This window comes from Cavia porcellus, unplaced genomic scaffold (genome assembly GCF_034190915.1).
Source record: "Cavia porcellus strain 051 isolate PalLab524CR breed Dunkin Hartley unplaced genomic scaffold, mCavPor4.1 scaffold_4, whole genome shotgun sequence".
Lineage (NCBI taxonomy): Eukaryota > Metazoa > Chordata > Mammalia > Rodentia > Caviidae > Cavia > Cavia porcellus.
The window spans coordinates 67,096,883-67,111,187 of record NW_026947487.1 but is presented as its reverse complement, the minus strand read 5'-3'; the positions used below and the strand labels follow the sequence as shown (position 1 = coordinate 67,111,187).

The window sequence follows — 14,305 nt, the reverse complement described above, 5'->3', positions numbered from 1 at the left end:
TTCATCAGTCCCTACGTAATCCATGTCATCTATGTAGTAGTAAGAAACACAAATGGCAAAAAATATATTGTGATAATTAAATCTTCCTATAGCCTTATCTCCTAATCCCTGGTGTCACCTTACTGAAAATAACCATTTTACTCAGTGTGTGTGTGTGTGTGTGTGTTTGTGTGTATGTGTGTACATGCATGTATGTGTACAAGTGTGTGTTCATGCATGTGTTCTTCAGGAAAAAAATACATTCATATATACATATGTCTGTGCATATGTTTATATACGTGTGTATGTATACAGACACACATGCATCTTACTTTGGAGACAAGTTGACCAAGGCATAATTTATATAAATGAAAGGTCACCTGTCTTCAGGTACAGTTCTCTGAGTTTTGAAAGATGCACACACTTTAATGCTCTCCACTGTGATGAAGATGTTACAGCAGCCTGTAGATTTTCTTGTGACTCTTTGGAGTCAAACTTTCTGCAAAGCCAAGCCCTGGAAACCATGTATGTTTCACTTTTTCTAGGATGTCACATAAATAGAATCTTGTAATATGTACCATTTTGATTCTTATTTCTTTCATATCAAAAAAGGCATCTGAGAGTCATTCGTATTGTTACATACATAATTAATTTCATTTGTTGCTCAGTAGCTTCCATTGTGTGGATGTCACCTGTTGAATGACATTTGGGTTCTCTCAAGGTTTTGGCAGTGTAGCTGACTAGAGTACCTTAACATTTCCTTATAGGTTTTGTGTAAATATTTACCTCAAGTGAAGGAAATGTTTACTTGAAGTAAATATTTAACACATAGAGTTGCTTGGTCATATACTAAGTGTGTATTTGGTATTGTAAGATTTGCATGACTTTTAGAAGATATTCTGGTAGGTATATAATGATGTGATATCCCCAATAAATACAGACCTTAGGTGTTTTCATGCACTTTTGCCATCCATTTATCTTTTCCAGTGATGTTTCAAATACTTCTTCATTTTAAAATTTTTCTTCTGTTACTGCATTTGTTATACCTTCTGGCAAAGGTTTGTGTGTTACAAATATATTATCCTTGCCTTTTTGTTCGTTTTAACTATGTCTTTCAAAGCACAATGGTTTTTCATTTTGAAGTGGCCCTACTTAATCAGTTTTTCTGTTAGCAATCACACTTTTTGTGCTGTATCTAAGAAACCTTTGCCAACTCAAGTTTACCCAGACTTTCTGTTTCCTTCTAGAAATGTTATAGCTTTAAGTTTTACATTTATATTTGTAATTCACAAATGATAACTTTAACCAGGATTGCATCATAATAAAATAGTATTTTATATCATAGGAATTCACATGTTATCTATTAAACTATCTCAACTTTTACTTGTGTTTTTGTAGACCAGAAAAGTGAGATGAGAGCTATAAGCGTTTACCCAGTCTATGAAATATGCGTGATTCTAAGACTTTTAGGTGCATTCTGTTTGCATTTTATTGATGTGGTAGTACAAACAATGGGATGCTTCTTTCCTTTGTGAAGAATAGGAAACACGGGGCTGGGAATTTAGCTCAGCAGCATAAGCGCCTGCCTTGCAAGCAGGCAGTCGTGGGTTCGATCCCCGGTACCGTTAAAAAGGAAAAAGACAAAAAAAAAAAAAAAAAATAGGAAACATACAAAAGAAATTAGTTGCTCTCAGTTTTTAAATGAAAGAATAGTGACTTTCCCTTTCGTAAAATAGAAAGTGTGTGCAATGTTGGCTCTCCTAAAGTGTAACCACAGTTCCACCACCTCTTAGTTCTTGGTTTAGGGTGAAAGCTATTAAGCTTCCTATTGTTCATCTTAAATAACGAAAATATCCAGTTTACGAGATTGTTGTAAATTAAGTAGTATGTGTGAAAATACTGTAGTCTCTGGCACGTAATAGACTTTATTGCACATTAATTTATTTTCTTCCTGACATCTGCAATTTGGGATGCTAAACCATGGGATTTCAGGAACACATGCATTCCTCATTGTCCTCTGATCAACAGAGAATATGTTGTTCAAATTTTTCTCAGCATTGTATTGATGGGCATTGAAGTTACAAACTTGGAAAATAAATACATTAAAAATATTTTTCATCTTTTGGGGAAGCTACAATATATTTTCAGTCAAGAATTTACCCCACAAAAAGAAATTCAGTAACCCATTGTAGTAGTTAGTGTTTAATTCTGTTTGTTGTCTTTCCCAAATAGTAACTAGCTTTTATTGAGTCCATTTTCTGGGCATTCTGAGGTGGAAATGTCTGGTAGACATTATCCCTGATCCTCACAACAGTTCTTCAACTTGTGATACTGACACTGAATAATTGAGAAAGCCTAAACATCACCACCTTAACCATGAGCTTTCTCATATCCGACTTCAAGCATCTCAGGCCGGCCAGCAAAACCAGTCTAAAGCCTTAGAAGTCTGCCAAGAACAGAAGAGCTTCCTTGCTTGTTTCACTTTTTCCCTGGCAGCAAATTTCCTGGTGGTCCTTCCGGATGTAACAGAGGTGCTGGGAGATGTCACTGTCACCTCCGTTTAAGAGTACAGACTGTTGTATGAGAGGACAGACTCTACATGGTTGACTTGCAGGCCTTTGTACCGAAGTCTTTGTTTTCCTCTAGGAACAGTGATCTTTTAAGACTGTCTTCTGTCCTTTCCTTAAGCAATACCTGGTAAGCAGTGGGCTTAGTTCAGAAGATGGGGTGGCTTTATCTTTGCTGGAGCCCACAGTTCTGAGCAGCAGTGGTGGCAGCCAGCAGAGCTCCTTGCACTTGCAATCACCCAATCACCGAGCAGAAAGGAGCTCCTGCATCTTTCCTAGTCTTTCCTTTCACGATTGACAAGGCGCATTCAGAAGGCCTCCAGGAAACAGGTGATTACTGCTTTAGGGTTGCTTTCCTATGGCTCTAAAGACTGATTCCCCCTCAGGACGCTTTGATATGTATCTCTTTGCATTGTTCTTGAAAAAAATTCATTCAGCAGTTAACAAAATATGGGGCCTGAGGAAATGTTTTCATGCAGAGCATAACAGTAGGCATCGTAGGAAGTAAAGAGAATAAAAAGAATGCTTCATATTAGAGGCCTGAAGCAAGGGGCAAATATAAAACAATATATTAATTCCTATTAAAATTTGAGAGTGCCTTCTATTATCCAGATACTATATTGAGTGTAATGCATCAGTATATTATCCTATTAAATCCAAACCTTAGCAATGCTAGGTTACTAATATCTTCAATTTATATATGAAAAACCCCAAGTTGAGAAAGTCTCAGCAATTTGTCCTATGCTCTCTATAGTAATAGAGACAGAAATTCAGGCCTGTCTAATCCAAAGGCCTTGTCTTTAACTATAGTTTGACTATGATACCTTCCTCAAGTCAAATAGAGCCATGAATTAGAAACAGAAATAACTCTATAGCCGGGGTCACAGACCAGGGGCCAACCAGCCACATTCTGCCTGTGCGTGTATTTTATTGGATGCAAATAGTCTTGGCCAATATGCAGCTTGTCTTTTACTCTTTTAAGTGTTGCTATTTTTTAAATTTAGTAGAAAACTCCAGGGGGGAAAAATATCCAGTTCTCTGGATTTATTTGAAAATAAGATGTGGAAACAAAAGCCAGGAGCCCCCTCAGCAGAGCTGCTCTTTTCTCTGTCACGCCCCCTCCCTGCCCCGGAAACAACATGAGTGGCCATTTGTCATCAGACATGCTGTCCTCTGTCTGCCTGCAGCCTCCACAGGACAGTGAACTCTTTTGAGTACTCAGCTCTCTGTCACAATTTTTCTTGCACCTGTTCCATTTCTTCCCCTATGCTCCTGCCTACATTTGGGGGTAGTGGCTGCAATGGTAAGCCTAGCAGGTGGGTGAAATTTTTATTTATTCTATTTTATTGGAATCACATTCAAAGTGAGAGCCATTTCCCATCCTGAGAGCTTGAAATCCACATCACACCAGGATTTGTCAACCTTTAGGGGGCTCTGCTGTGGCCCCAGTGCCCCTCCTACTCCTACTCACGATGGCTCCGTCCCTGTGTTTGAGCAGTGCCAAGCATGCAGTTTGCCAAGGATCTGCTCCTCATGAAGGAGAAGGAAGGCGTCTTGCACGTTCCCATCATCCGCAGTGGAGACCTAAGCTATGAGTCCTCGGTGAGGTGCTACACGCAGAGCCACTCCGCCCGAGTCGCCGAGGACTTCAAGGAGAGGAGAAATGCAGACTCTTCGCGAATTACGTTTCTGAAAGGGGAGAAGGTAAGTGGACTTGTGGGGGGCTAGGAAAGAGGATTTCCTTCTTCCTTGTCACCCTTTATTTGTCCACAGTGAAGTAAATCGGGCAGACTCAGCTGGGTGTGATGGCACACAGCTGTCATTCTGGGAGACTGAGGCAAGAGGATGGCAGTTTGTACCCAACCTGGGCAACTTAGTGACTATCTTAGTTACTTTTCTCATTGGTGAGACAAAATACCTGACAGCCAAAGTCAAGGGAGGAAAGGTTTATTTGGCTCACAGTTTGCAGAGGCTTCAGTTCATAATTGGCTGGCTCCAAGGCAGGGTGGCATGGTAGAGAGAGGCATTGCACAGGAGAAACTATTCGTGGTGAAGCAGAAGACAGCAAAAGCAAACAAGTGACAAGTCCAAGGAACCAGGGACAAGCCTCTTCCTTTCCTTTTTACATTCTATGTAGGCTACCTATCTGCCACCCTTGGGTGGGTAGCGGTCACACCCAGAACTATGCCAAACCAGTGGACTGATTTAGTAACTCTGGCCCTTAACCCTAGCATTGCACACTCTAGACCCAACCATCTCTGAAAAACCCTACCTATGACCTCATGAGGCTTTGGGGGAACATCTGGACACAAGTCACAATGATGACCTAGTGAGATCCTGTCTCAAAATTTGTTAAATAAAAACAAAAACAAGCAAACAAAAAAAGACTAAGGATGTAGTTCAGTACAATGGCCCTGGGTTCAATTTCCAGTACTGCAAAAAATTTAAAAATCAAATAAAAAACCAAACTCTGAACTTCCTTGGAATTGTCTTACTAATTGATAATATTCTTAATAATATCATCTATTCCATTTGGTTGTCTTGACTCCCACTCACAGCAAAATGCATGAATGGTTGATTGAGCTGAGACGTTCACATGATGTATGATATTTTTGGAACTTAGCAGAATCTCATGAGTGTAGCAGAACTATAATACAGAACTATAATAGATGAACACATCCCACTGATGTTACCAGAGAGAAAAAGGCAGTTCTCTGTCCTAGGGTACCATGCATCCTGGTACAGGACCAGAAAGGCAGGTGGGGGGCAGAGTCAAGTCCATGGAGTGTCCTCTTGGCTGTGTACATGAAAAGTCACACACATGGCAGAGGAGTCCTGAGGAACTCCTTGTCCCTAACTATGGCGACCTCAGAACCTAAGCCCTCAGCCTCAGTATAGGCAAAAGGTGTATCCAGGCCCTATTTCTGAATTTCAGTTTCAGATGATTGACTCAGTTGCACCTGTTGGTTTCCCTTTTTTTTTTGTTTTTGTTTTTGGTGGTACCAGGAATCAAACTTACAACCTCATGCTTGCCAGGCAGGCACTTAGGCCAACTAGCCCCACACCTATTGATTTAAATCATCTCCTCCTCTCCACTGCAAAAATTTGCCGTCCTCATTATTTATTCATTTTACTTTTATTCCCATTCTCCAGCTACATTCCCTGCCCCAACCATCAAGCTGTTGTATTCAATCTGGGTCTCTTGGTTTGTGTTTGTTCTTTAAAAACAGCTTGTTTTGTGTGCATGATCTTTAATTGATAAAAAATGTTACTGCGTTATAAATTTTCAGTCTTTTACTGTTCTTACTCTGTGATATGCTTTAAATTCTATTTGCACAAAGAATAGGTGAAATACAATAGTCAATATGTACATTTTAAAATTATCATAGTAAAAGATACATTATCATTGATCCCCCTCAAAATACTCCCCTCTTAGAGCCTAGGGATTTAGCTCAGCAGCACAAGCGCCTACCTGGCAAGCATGAGGTCATGAGTTCGATCCCCAGTACCGGAAAAAAAAAAACTTCCCCTCACTTCAAACACATTCATCCCATTGCTCTTGCCACTTTCTGAAGCAGTTCTGAAAGTGCTCTTTTATGAGTGTCTTTGTGGGGTATGGCCAGAAATACGGTGAATGCTGGTGCCAAACGCCATCCAATGGAAAGACAGGCTCAAAAAACCCTGATGGTGTGTTCTCACATAGCTTCTAACTCTTCCCCAAAGTCAAATCGACCATCAAAGGTAAATGTTTCGAATCAGTTCAGGACACAAAGGCAGCTACAGTAGAGCAACTAAAGGTCCAGCAGAGGACTTCCAGCACTGCTTCAGAAACAGCAGGAGCGATGGGCAGCGGGTTTCAAACAAGGGGAAGTATTTCAAGGGAAATGAATGGCAATGTGTCTTTTCTGTAATAAATTTTAAACCGTTTTTTACTCTTTATAGTATTTTTAATCACTTACATGTCTAACTTACTGTTTCTGACTGTCACATACTATTTCATGGTATGTATCTGCTGATTTCATTCACATTTTCATTCACCCCAACAATAGGCTGTGAAGAACATTGTTGACTGCACCAGGAACTCCCCAACTCTCCATCACTGCAAATAGTACTTCACTGCTCACCCTGAGACATGTCCAACCATAAACATGAGTAGGATGTCTTAGAATATATGTGCTCAGGGGAAAAACCTGTCACTTACCTCTATTACCTTTAACCATGATCTTATTTGAACAAAAGCCTTCTATATATATATTTTGTACCAAGGATTGAACTCACAATCTTGAGTTGGCCATGTAGGCACTTACACCACTGAGCTAAACCCCCAGCCCAAGCTTTTAATTTCGACACAAATTTATCAAATTTTTTTCTCATGGTGAGTCTTTTTTTAAATTCATTTTTTATTTAAAGAGAAAAACAAAACAAAACAGAAAAATGGTACAAGTAATACAGAATTTCAAAAAAACTAAACACTAAGAAATCACTAGTTAATAAATTACATATCGTCATCTTAGAAATAGTTGATCAAGTTACAAAATTAAGCATACAAAGTGGACATTCAAACAGTGAGACTGCAAACAGTTGTGTTCAATGATCCAACAAAAACTTAGTAATATGGTCATCTATCTTACACACCTAAACATACTTGCAGTTGTATCCATTAGAGCACTTTCTTTTCCTCTCTTTTTTACAATAACATTTAAACATTTTGGGTTTGATTACTCCCACAGTTCTTATTACTTTTTTTAGAAGAGAATAAAACCAAATTTGACAAAACAAAGCAGAGTCAGTCAAAACAAAGGATGGACATAGCACATGATGTAAAAACAGAATACATGGTAATCAACAATGGTTACCATAATGCCCCTTGCAACGTTAAAAAGAATTGCCTATATAATCAAGTATAATAAAATTGAACATAACAGTACAGAACAAAGCCAATAAAACCTAAACATTGGAGACATTACTGAACTTCAAAAGAAGATAATAGTCAAACCAGGGTGGGCATCATAGTGAATCTTATCGTGATAAGTCTTTTTGAAGCTTAACATTTTGATTTTACCTAGTATAGAGCAGTCTAGATTTGCCTTCTGTTTATTTTTATTATTTGAAAAAATTATAGCTTTCTTCTTTGGGTCTCTTAATGAATTTTACACATGCACAGCTTGCAAAGGCTGGTCCTATTTATATATTTTATTAGGATTTTACTGTGGTAGGCTAAAACATATTTAAAAACACATACAAGTAGAATGGATACAGTCTATTTTTTTGTGTCTACGTGTCTATATTTGTTTTCAGTTCTAAAGAGCATTCTCTTCTAATTAAGAGATAGTTTTTAATTTAACAATAATAGAAAATACAGCCTAAAAGTCTATGTGCTTATATCTATATGTTTGTGAAAAATCTATAATTATTCATAAACATAATTTGGAATCTCCATGTTCTTTGGCTTGCTAAGCGTGTCTTTGAAGTTTGTCAGTTACTAATGGGTGTTTTTTAAAAAAAAAAGAATCTGATGAGTTACTACTAAATTTATGCATTCCATAAAGAATTCTAATTTTAGAAAATATGTTGTAGGAAAAAAGAAGATTCTTCAGGGACTCAAAAATAGGATAGCAAGCTGCAAATAAATATTCACTGTGAAGTCTGCTTACCATTTAGAAGGACTCAGGAAACACATGAGTGGTACCTCTCTGCCCACGTATCCTTTCAGTAGAGTAGCAGAGTAGATTTTAAATGCTGTGACTAACAATACCCCACTTCCTATCACATAACTCTACTACGAGGCTGCCATGTGTCTAACATATTATGACTCCATCTTACCTTTTCTCAAAAACACATTCCTCAGTAGAGAATCTTTGGATTGCAAAACACTCAGTTTCTTTCTGACAAATAGGGATTTGGGTTATGTTCTCTGGCTTTTAAGTCCTCAGCAGTTTTCAGATGAGATTCTATTTGACAGCAGATTTGAGAGGGTTTTTTTTACCATGAAAAAGTGTCTTGCATCAAACTCAAAGACTTTCTCTTTCTTATAAGATTAATTCAGTGTTTACAAAGCAAAAGAAATGTTACTCAGCTGTCCAGAAAGTCTGGCATATATTGAACCCCCATCATTAGAAGCTTTCTTATAACATGTGCAAATATGTCCAGCTCAGATAATATGTTTCAGGAAAGCATATAGGTGTTCTGTGGGTGAGATTTACTTTTTTTTTTTTTTACTGATTTTAGTTTTCATAGCTAATCATTAATAATTCAAAATAGTTTGGAATATTCTTACAGTCCAATTCTTGTCATATACATAGGTCTCATTCAAACATGAACTGTCAGATATTTTTGGGTCCTTGGGGCAAAGTCTCTCTATGCAGTTCAGGCTGGCCTTGAACTCACAGCAATCCTCCAGTCTTAGCCTTCTGAGTGCTGGGATTATAGGTACACACCACCCCCATGCCTGACATAAACAGTTAAGCATTCTATTTTATGAATGAAACTGGCTTAACCTTTTTGACTTTATGTTAATTCTTTGGTCACTGCAAAGAGGAAACATAACCTTCTAGTAAATCTAAGCAAGTTGCTGACCTCTTGCTTCAGAGAGTTTGTCTTGTGCCATTGGCTTTAGGTGAAAAACTGTACTGTCTATGTCCATGATGACTCCATGTTTGAGCCTGAGGAACAGTTCAGGGTCCACCTTGGCCACCCTCTTGGAAACCACTGGAGCGGAGCCAGAGTTGGAAAGAACAGCATGGCCACCATCACCATAACCAATGATGAGGATGGTAATGGAAGAAATTGCCTTTATTTACCCTTAGGTTGATGGGACAGGAGCTGATGTTTTATTAGTAATGTAATAATTACTATTTTGAAAATGAAAGTGCTATAAAGTAATTGCTAATGATCTCTGAATATTTATAGAAAATGCTTCCAGCAAGTGATCAACCTGTGCAGTACTCTAGTGAATTCCTAAGTATTTTTAATCCCATTGCTCCCTACCACAGTACGAAGAGATGAGGAATAAGTGTGTTTAAAAGCTAGGACAAAAATGTTAAGACAGACAGAGAATAAAAACCATGTATGATATTGCAGGTCTGGAGCAGGGTTGGAAATACACTCAGAATCAGTTGGATACAGTGAACTGATTTAAAATACTGCTGCCTTCCTAGAAAAGTCAAATTCCTCAATATACTTATAATTTATTTGACCTACTAACCTAAAAAAAAAATCTAAATTGCATAGTCAGGTATTAGTGAAGACTGACCCAGGTTCCAGAGGAAGCCAAACATGTTAAATTGAGATATCACTGTTTTACTAAAATAGGTATCTTATGAATAACAATTACTGATTTCTATCAAGTATTTATTGTACACCCTATGTATTATCTTACTTCACTTAACCCTGACAGTAATCCCTTGCAGTAGGTATAATTATCCCTATATAATAGGTGAAAAAAACAGAACTTTAACGAAGTTATATAATTTGTGCTCTTAGTTGCTCAGCTGTAAACAGCTGTACTCAGCTGTGGATCCTTCATGCAGTAACACTTTCTCTTATTTAGGAAACTTATTTTATCCAGTTCTAGAATGTGCACTCTTAACCACCTTGTGAACTGGTGAGACTTTTGAGTTCTTAATGAAAAATCAAGAACTGTCTTAAAAACTGCATAGAATTTAAAAAGTCAGCCTTGAAGGTGAATTAGCGCTTCATGCAAGTAGACTTAGATTCAAATCTCAAAGTGAGTCCCTCCTAGGCGTCTGGAAGACCTATGATACAAAAATGTGATAAAATTTAAAATTGTTCTCAATTTGACCATCTTTTTAACTCTCTCTCTACTACCACCCCATCTCACCCTTCCTCAGGGGTATAGAAAAGTCAAGATTTGAAATGTTTTGATAAAAACTAGCAAAAGCATTACTAGTCATTTCCTAACAATGACAGTAGTGCCTCAAGTCAGACTGCTAAGACATTGTATACCTGTTATCATTGTAGCGAAGTGCTCAAACTAACTATAGTTAGCTAAATAGTCAGTGAGAAATTAAGAAAAGCTGAGGATCAGAAGTGGGAATCCTGGGAATGGGTATCCAAATCCCAAAAATGAAAGATGGATTTGGTAAACTGAAGCAGTATATAAATGTGGTAAATTAAAGACCTTAGAAATTCATAGCTCATAAATAAAAAGTCAACTCATATAATTAGTCAATTGATATTTACCATATTTACCAAGGGCTTACTATATCTCAGCCTCTTGATACATTATGCAAATTTTAAAACATTGAGTGAGCTACAATGAGAGTGGATGCATATTTCAAAGCCTCTAAACATTTCCCCCATTATATTGTTTTTAATAAGAAACATATGAGAAATCCCACAGGACCACAAACAATGTTTTTCCAAAGCATTGCCTAAGAGTAGATGCTGATTGGTTGTTATGACTGTAAGTCATTTTGCTTGGGTATTGTTAACTAATATGAGCAGTTCCCCCTTGCTATTGTGGGATATTTTCATGGGACTGTGGACCCTTCATGCTGTAACACTTTCTCTTGTTTTCCTAACTGTATTTTCTCAGCCCCCACCATTGAGTTTGAAGAAGCTGCGTATCAAGTCCGGGAGCCCCCAGGGCCCGATGCGACTGCAATTCTGAACATCAAGGTGATCCGCAGAGGGGATCAGAATAGGACTTCCAAGGTCCGCTGCAGCACACGGGATGGGTCTGCCCAGTCTGGTGTGGATTATTACCCGAAGAGCCGAGTCTTAAAATTCAATCCTGGTAAATGAATGCCAGTTCCAATCTGTGCCTTCTCTCAATAGAGTTGAAATGATGTCTTATATTTGAAGAAAAGCGAAAAGCAGAGAGACAAAGGAAGAAAACAGTAGTTTTAATAATATAAAATATTTATTGAGCTTACATTTGAAATGCCGGGTAACCTTTTTTGATTAGTGAAAAATGGCATAGAAAAAAATAAGTCCCTAACTTTAGAACATGTTGGGTATTTTTTTTTTATTTAAAAAGATTTGTTGTTGCCCTATTGGTGTGGTTGAGTGATAAGATAAGAACACTTGGTTCAAAAACATACATAAATCATTCCATAAACATTAGTGCAAAGTACTATGCTGGTCCCTTGGTCTTAACACATTCTGAGAGATACAATCCTATGGACAGTGATTTCACATCTGCTGGGAAATAAGGTACCATTACAGACTTTTCACGAAAGGTTTATCCCAGAGAGAAATATGGAGACAAATTAGAGAAGAGAGAAAAATGTGAGTCAGATCATTGTCCGATGTATTAATGTGATGGAGGGTACATAGGGTTGAATGTATGTTAGGGTTTATCACTGAACTTTCTGGAACAGTGAAAAGCCAGGCAAAGATCCTGGCATCCTTTTTGATGCCAGCAGTAGGTAACCAGCAGTGAACAAAGATGTTGGTACTTTTGGAGAATATCTAGCAAGTGAATGGAAAAAGTAAATCAGAAATGATGGAGGCCCTGTATATCTCTCATACCTCTGTGGAGCTTTACAGGGCTTTTAGCTCCAATCTGTGTCATTTGATGGAAAAGTAGAGCCCTTCTTTCGCATCCTCAGGAGGACCTCTCTTTCTTGTGTCTTTACTTTTTCCTTTGTTCCATGAGAATCTGGGGGAAAGGCAGGTCTAGAAGTAACCTATCTCTGGTATCTACAGGAGAGGAAGAAGCATATTTGCCTACTAGCAGGGACCTCAGAAGGTCATTTTACATCAAAAGAAGGGGTTTCTAAGCCTTGTACCTCTCTCCTTCCAAGAGCTGATTGCATAGCCTTGAGCTATTGCTTTGAAGGGTATCTGGTTGTGCAGGCCTTCACAGCCACCCAGGAACTCATGCATAACTGTAAAGGGGAAAAAAATAAGCAAAAAATCTTGTAACCAGGAGAAAGTATATTTTGGATCATAGATTTTTATTACTTGCAGCCAGTGTCAAGTAGGGGCTATTAATCCTCATGGTGTTGAATAGTAAGTCAGCAGTACTGAGCCTCTACTGTGGGTGGACTTTGCTCTGTAAAACAGATTCCTCACTTGAGATGTGGCAAAAATGATTAGCAGTCCCTGCTTTTATAGAAGACCTCTAAAAGGAAGGAACGCATTTTAGCATGACATCAGCAGTGCCAATGTGAGCACTCTTGGATGTGTCCCCTAATGAGGCTTTGCTCTCTTTTTGTTCTGTCTTTGGCAAAGGTGTGGACCATATATATTTTAAAGTTGAGATCCTGTCCAATGAAGACCGGGAATGGCATGAGTCTTTCTCTCTCGTTCTTGGCCCTGATGATCCAGTGGAAGCTGTTCTTGGGGATGTGACCACTGCCACAGTGACAATTCTAGACCAGGAGGCAACAGGGAGTCTCATCCTACCAGCACCGCCCATTGTGAGTTGCATGACCCAAAGTCTCAGTGGATGAGAACTGGAGAGAAGTGGGACTTCTAGCATGCTGCTTCTTCACTATCCTAACCCAATGGCTCTTGGCCAGGACAATTTTGTCTCCCCTCCTTTCCCCCTTCAGAGGACAAATGGCAATGTCTGCATACATTTTCAGTTATGCCCAAATGCCACACTGGGTGCCATGCTCATCCAGTGGGTAGAAGCCAGGGGTGCTGCTAAACCCTACAATGCACACGACAGCCCCAACAACAAAAAGAAATTAGGAGTGTCACAGGGCAAAACCTTGTTCTGAAATGATAGTAAAACCAAACCATGTCAATACCTTAGGCTGACAGAGGCAGAAAGCACAATACAGTTCTCTCCTCACTGCTTTGGTGAGACCTTGAAGAATAAGAAATAAAACTCTTATGTCTGCCCTCCCACCTGCTTAGCCCACAGACTTAAGGGAATGCAGAAACACAGTCCCATGTTTCCCAGTTTGGAACGAATAGAATGAATTGCTGACTTCACAATTAGGAGGAAAATATCTGAAGACTGAGAAGAGACACTTAGTCCACAGCAGGGAGGACAGTCGGAACAAACACCGTAACTTCCTGTTACTAGTCTCTGCTGTATGTAAAAAAAATTTTACTTCAAAATGCATCTCTTGCTTGACCATGGAAGAAATACATTACTTTTATTTACTCTTATTTTGTCAAGCACGCTACTACATACCATTAAAAATTCCATGCTAGCTTAAACTAGCAAAACTTCTCATGATAGCCCTTCATTTCTAGTGGACAGGAAAGTAAGTGACAGGACTCCAATTTGGACATGTGATAAGCTAATAAGGCTCTTAGCCCACACAGGCACTAAAAGTATTCCTCAACATGAAAAGACTATGATATCTTTTGAGTACACCTGACAAAGAATTGTAAAACCTTCAGGTATAGTTACTAGAGTCCCCAGAAGCCAAGGATCTGGGAGGGCTTGGAGGGCAAGAGCCTTTATTCTCGGTCCTTCTGATGCCCAGCCTGGCCTGAAGCTGTGTTGCTTTTTCTCAGGTTGTCACACTTGCTGACTATGATCATGTAGAAGAGGTCACCAAGGAAGGAGCCAAGAAAGCCCCATCTCCAGGTTACCCTCTGGTCTGTGTTACTCCTTGTGACCCACACTTCCCCAGATTTGCCATCATGAAAGAGCACTGTGGCGAGGCTGGCATCAACCAGACATCTGTGCAGTTTAGCTGGGAGGTGGCCGCCCCCACTGATGGCAATGGGGCCCGCTCGCCCTTTGAGACTGTCACTGACAGCACGCCATTCACCAGCGTTAACCACATGGTAAGTCCAGGGCTATGCCGGCTGAGGAGGGAGAGACT

The 14,305-nt window shown here is 39.1% G+C and overlaps 1 protein-coding gene across 2 annotated transcripts in view; it reads left to right on the top strand.

Annotated features, from left to right (window-relative positions):
* Fras1 (Fraser extracellular matrix complex subunit 1) overlaps window positions 1-14,305 on the top strand; it is a 404,303-nt gene that overhangs the window by 356,862 nt on the left and 33,136 nt on the right. For both annotated transcript variants that reach the window (XM_063247218.1, XM_063247217.1), the window contains 5 exons: window positions 4,045-4,250; window positions 9,163-9,319; window positions 11,104-11,304; window positions 12,747-12,934; window positions 13,992-14,267. In XM_063247218.1, coding sequence (XP_063103288.1) covers window positions 4,045-4,250; window positions 9,163-9,319; window positions 11,104-11,304; window positions 12,747-12,934; window positions 13,992-14,267 — 1,028 coding nt within the window. The remainder of the gene's footprint in view (window positions 1-4,044; window positions 4,251-9,162; window positions 9,320-11,103; window positions 11,305-12,746; window positions 12,935-13,991; window positions 14,268-14,305) is intronic.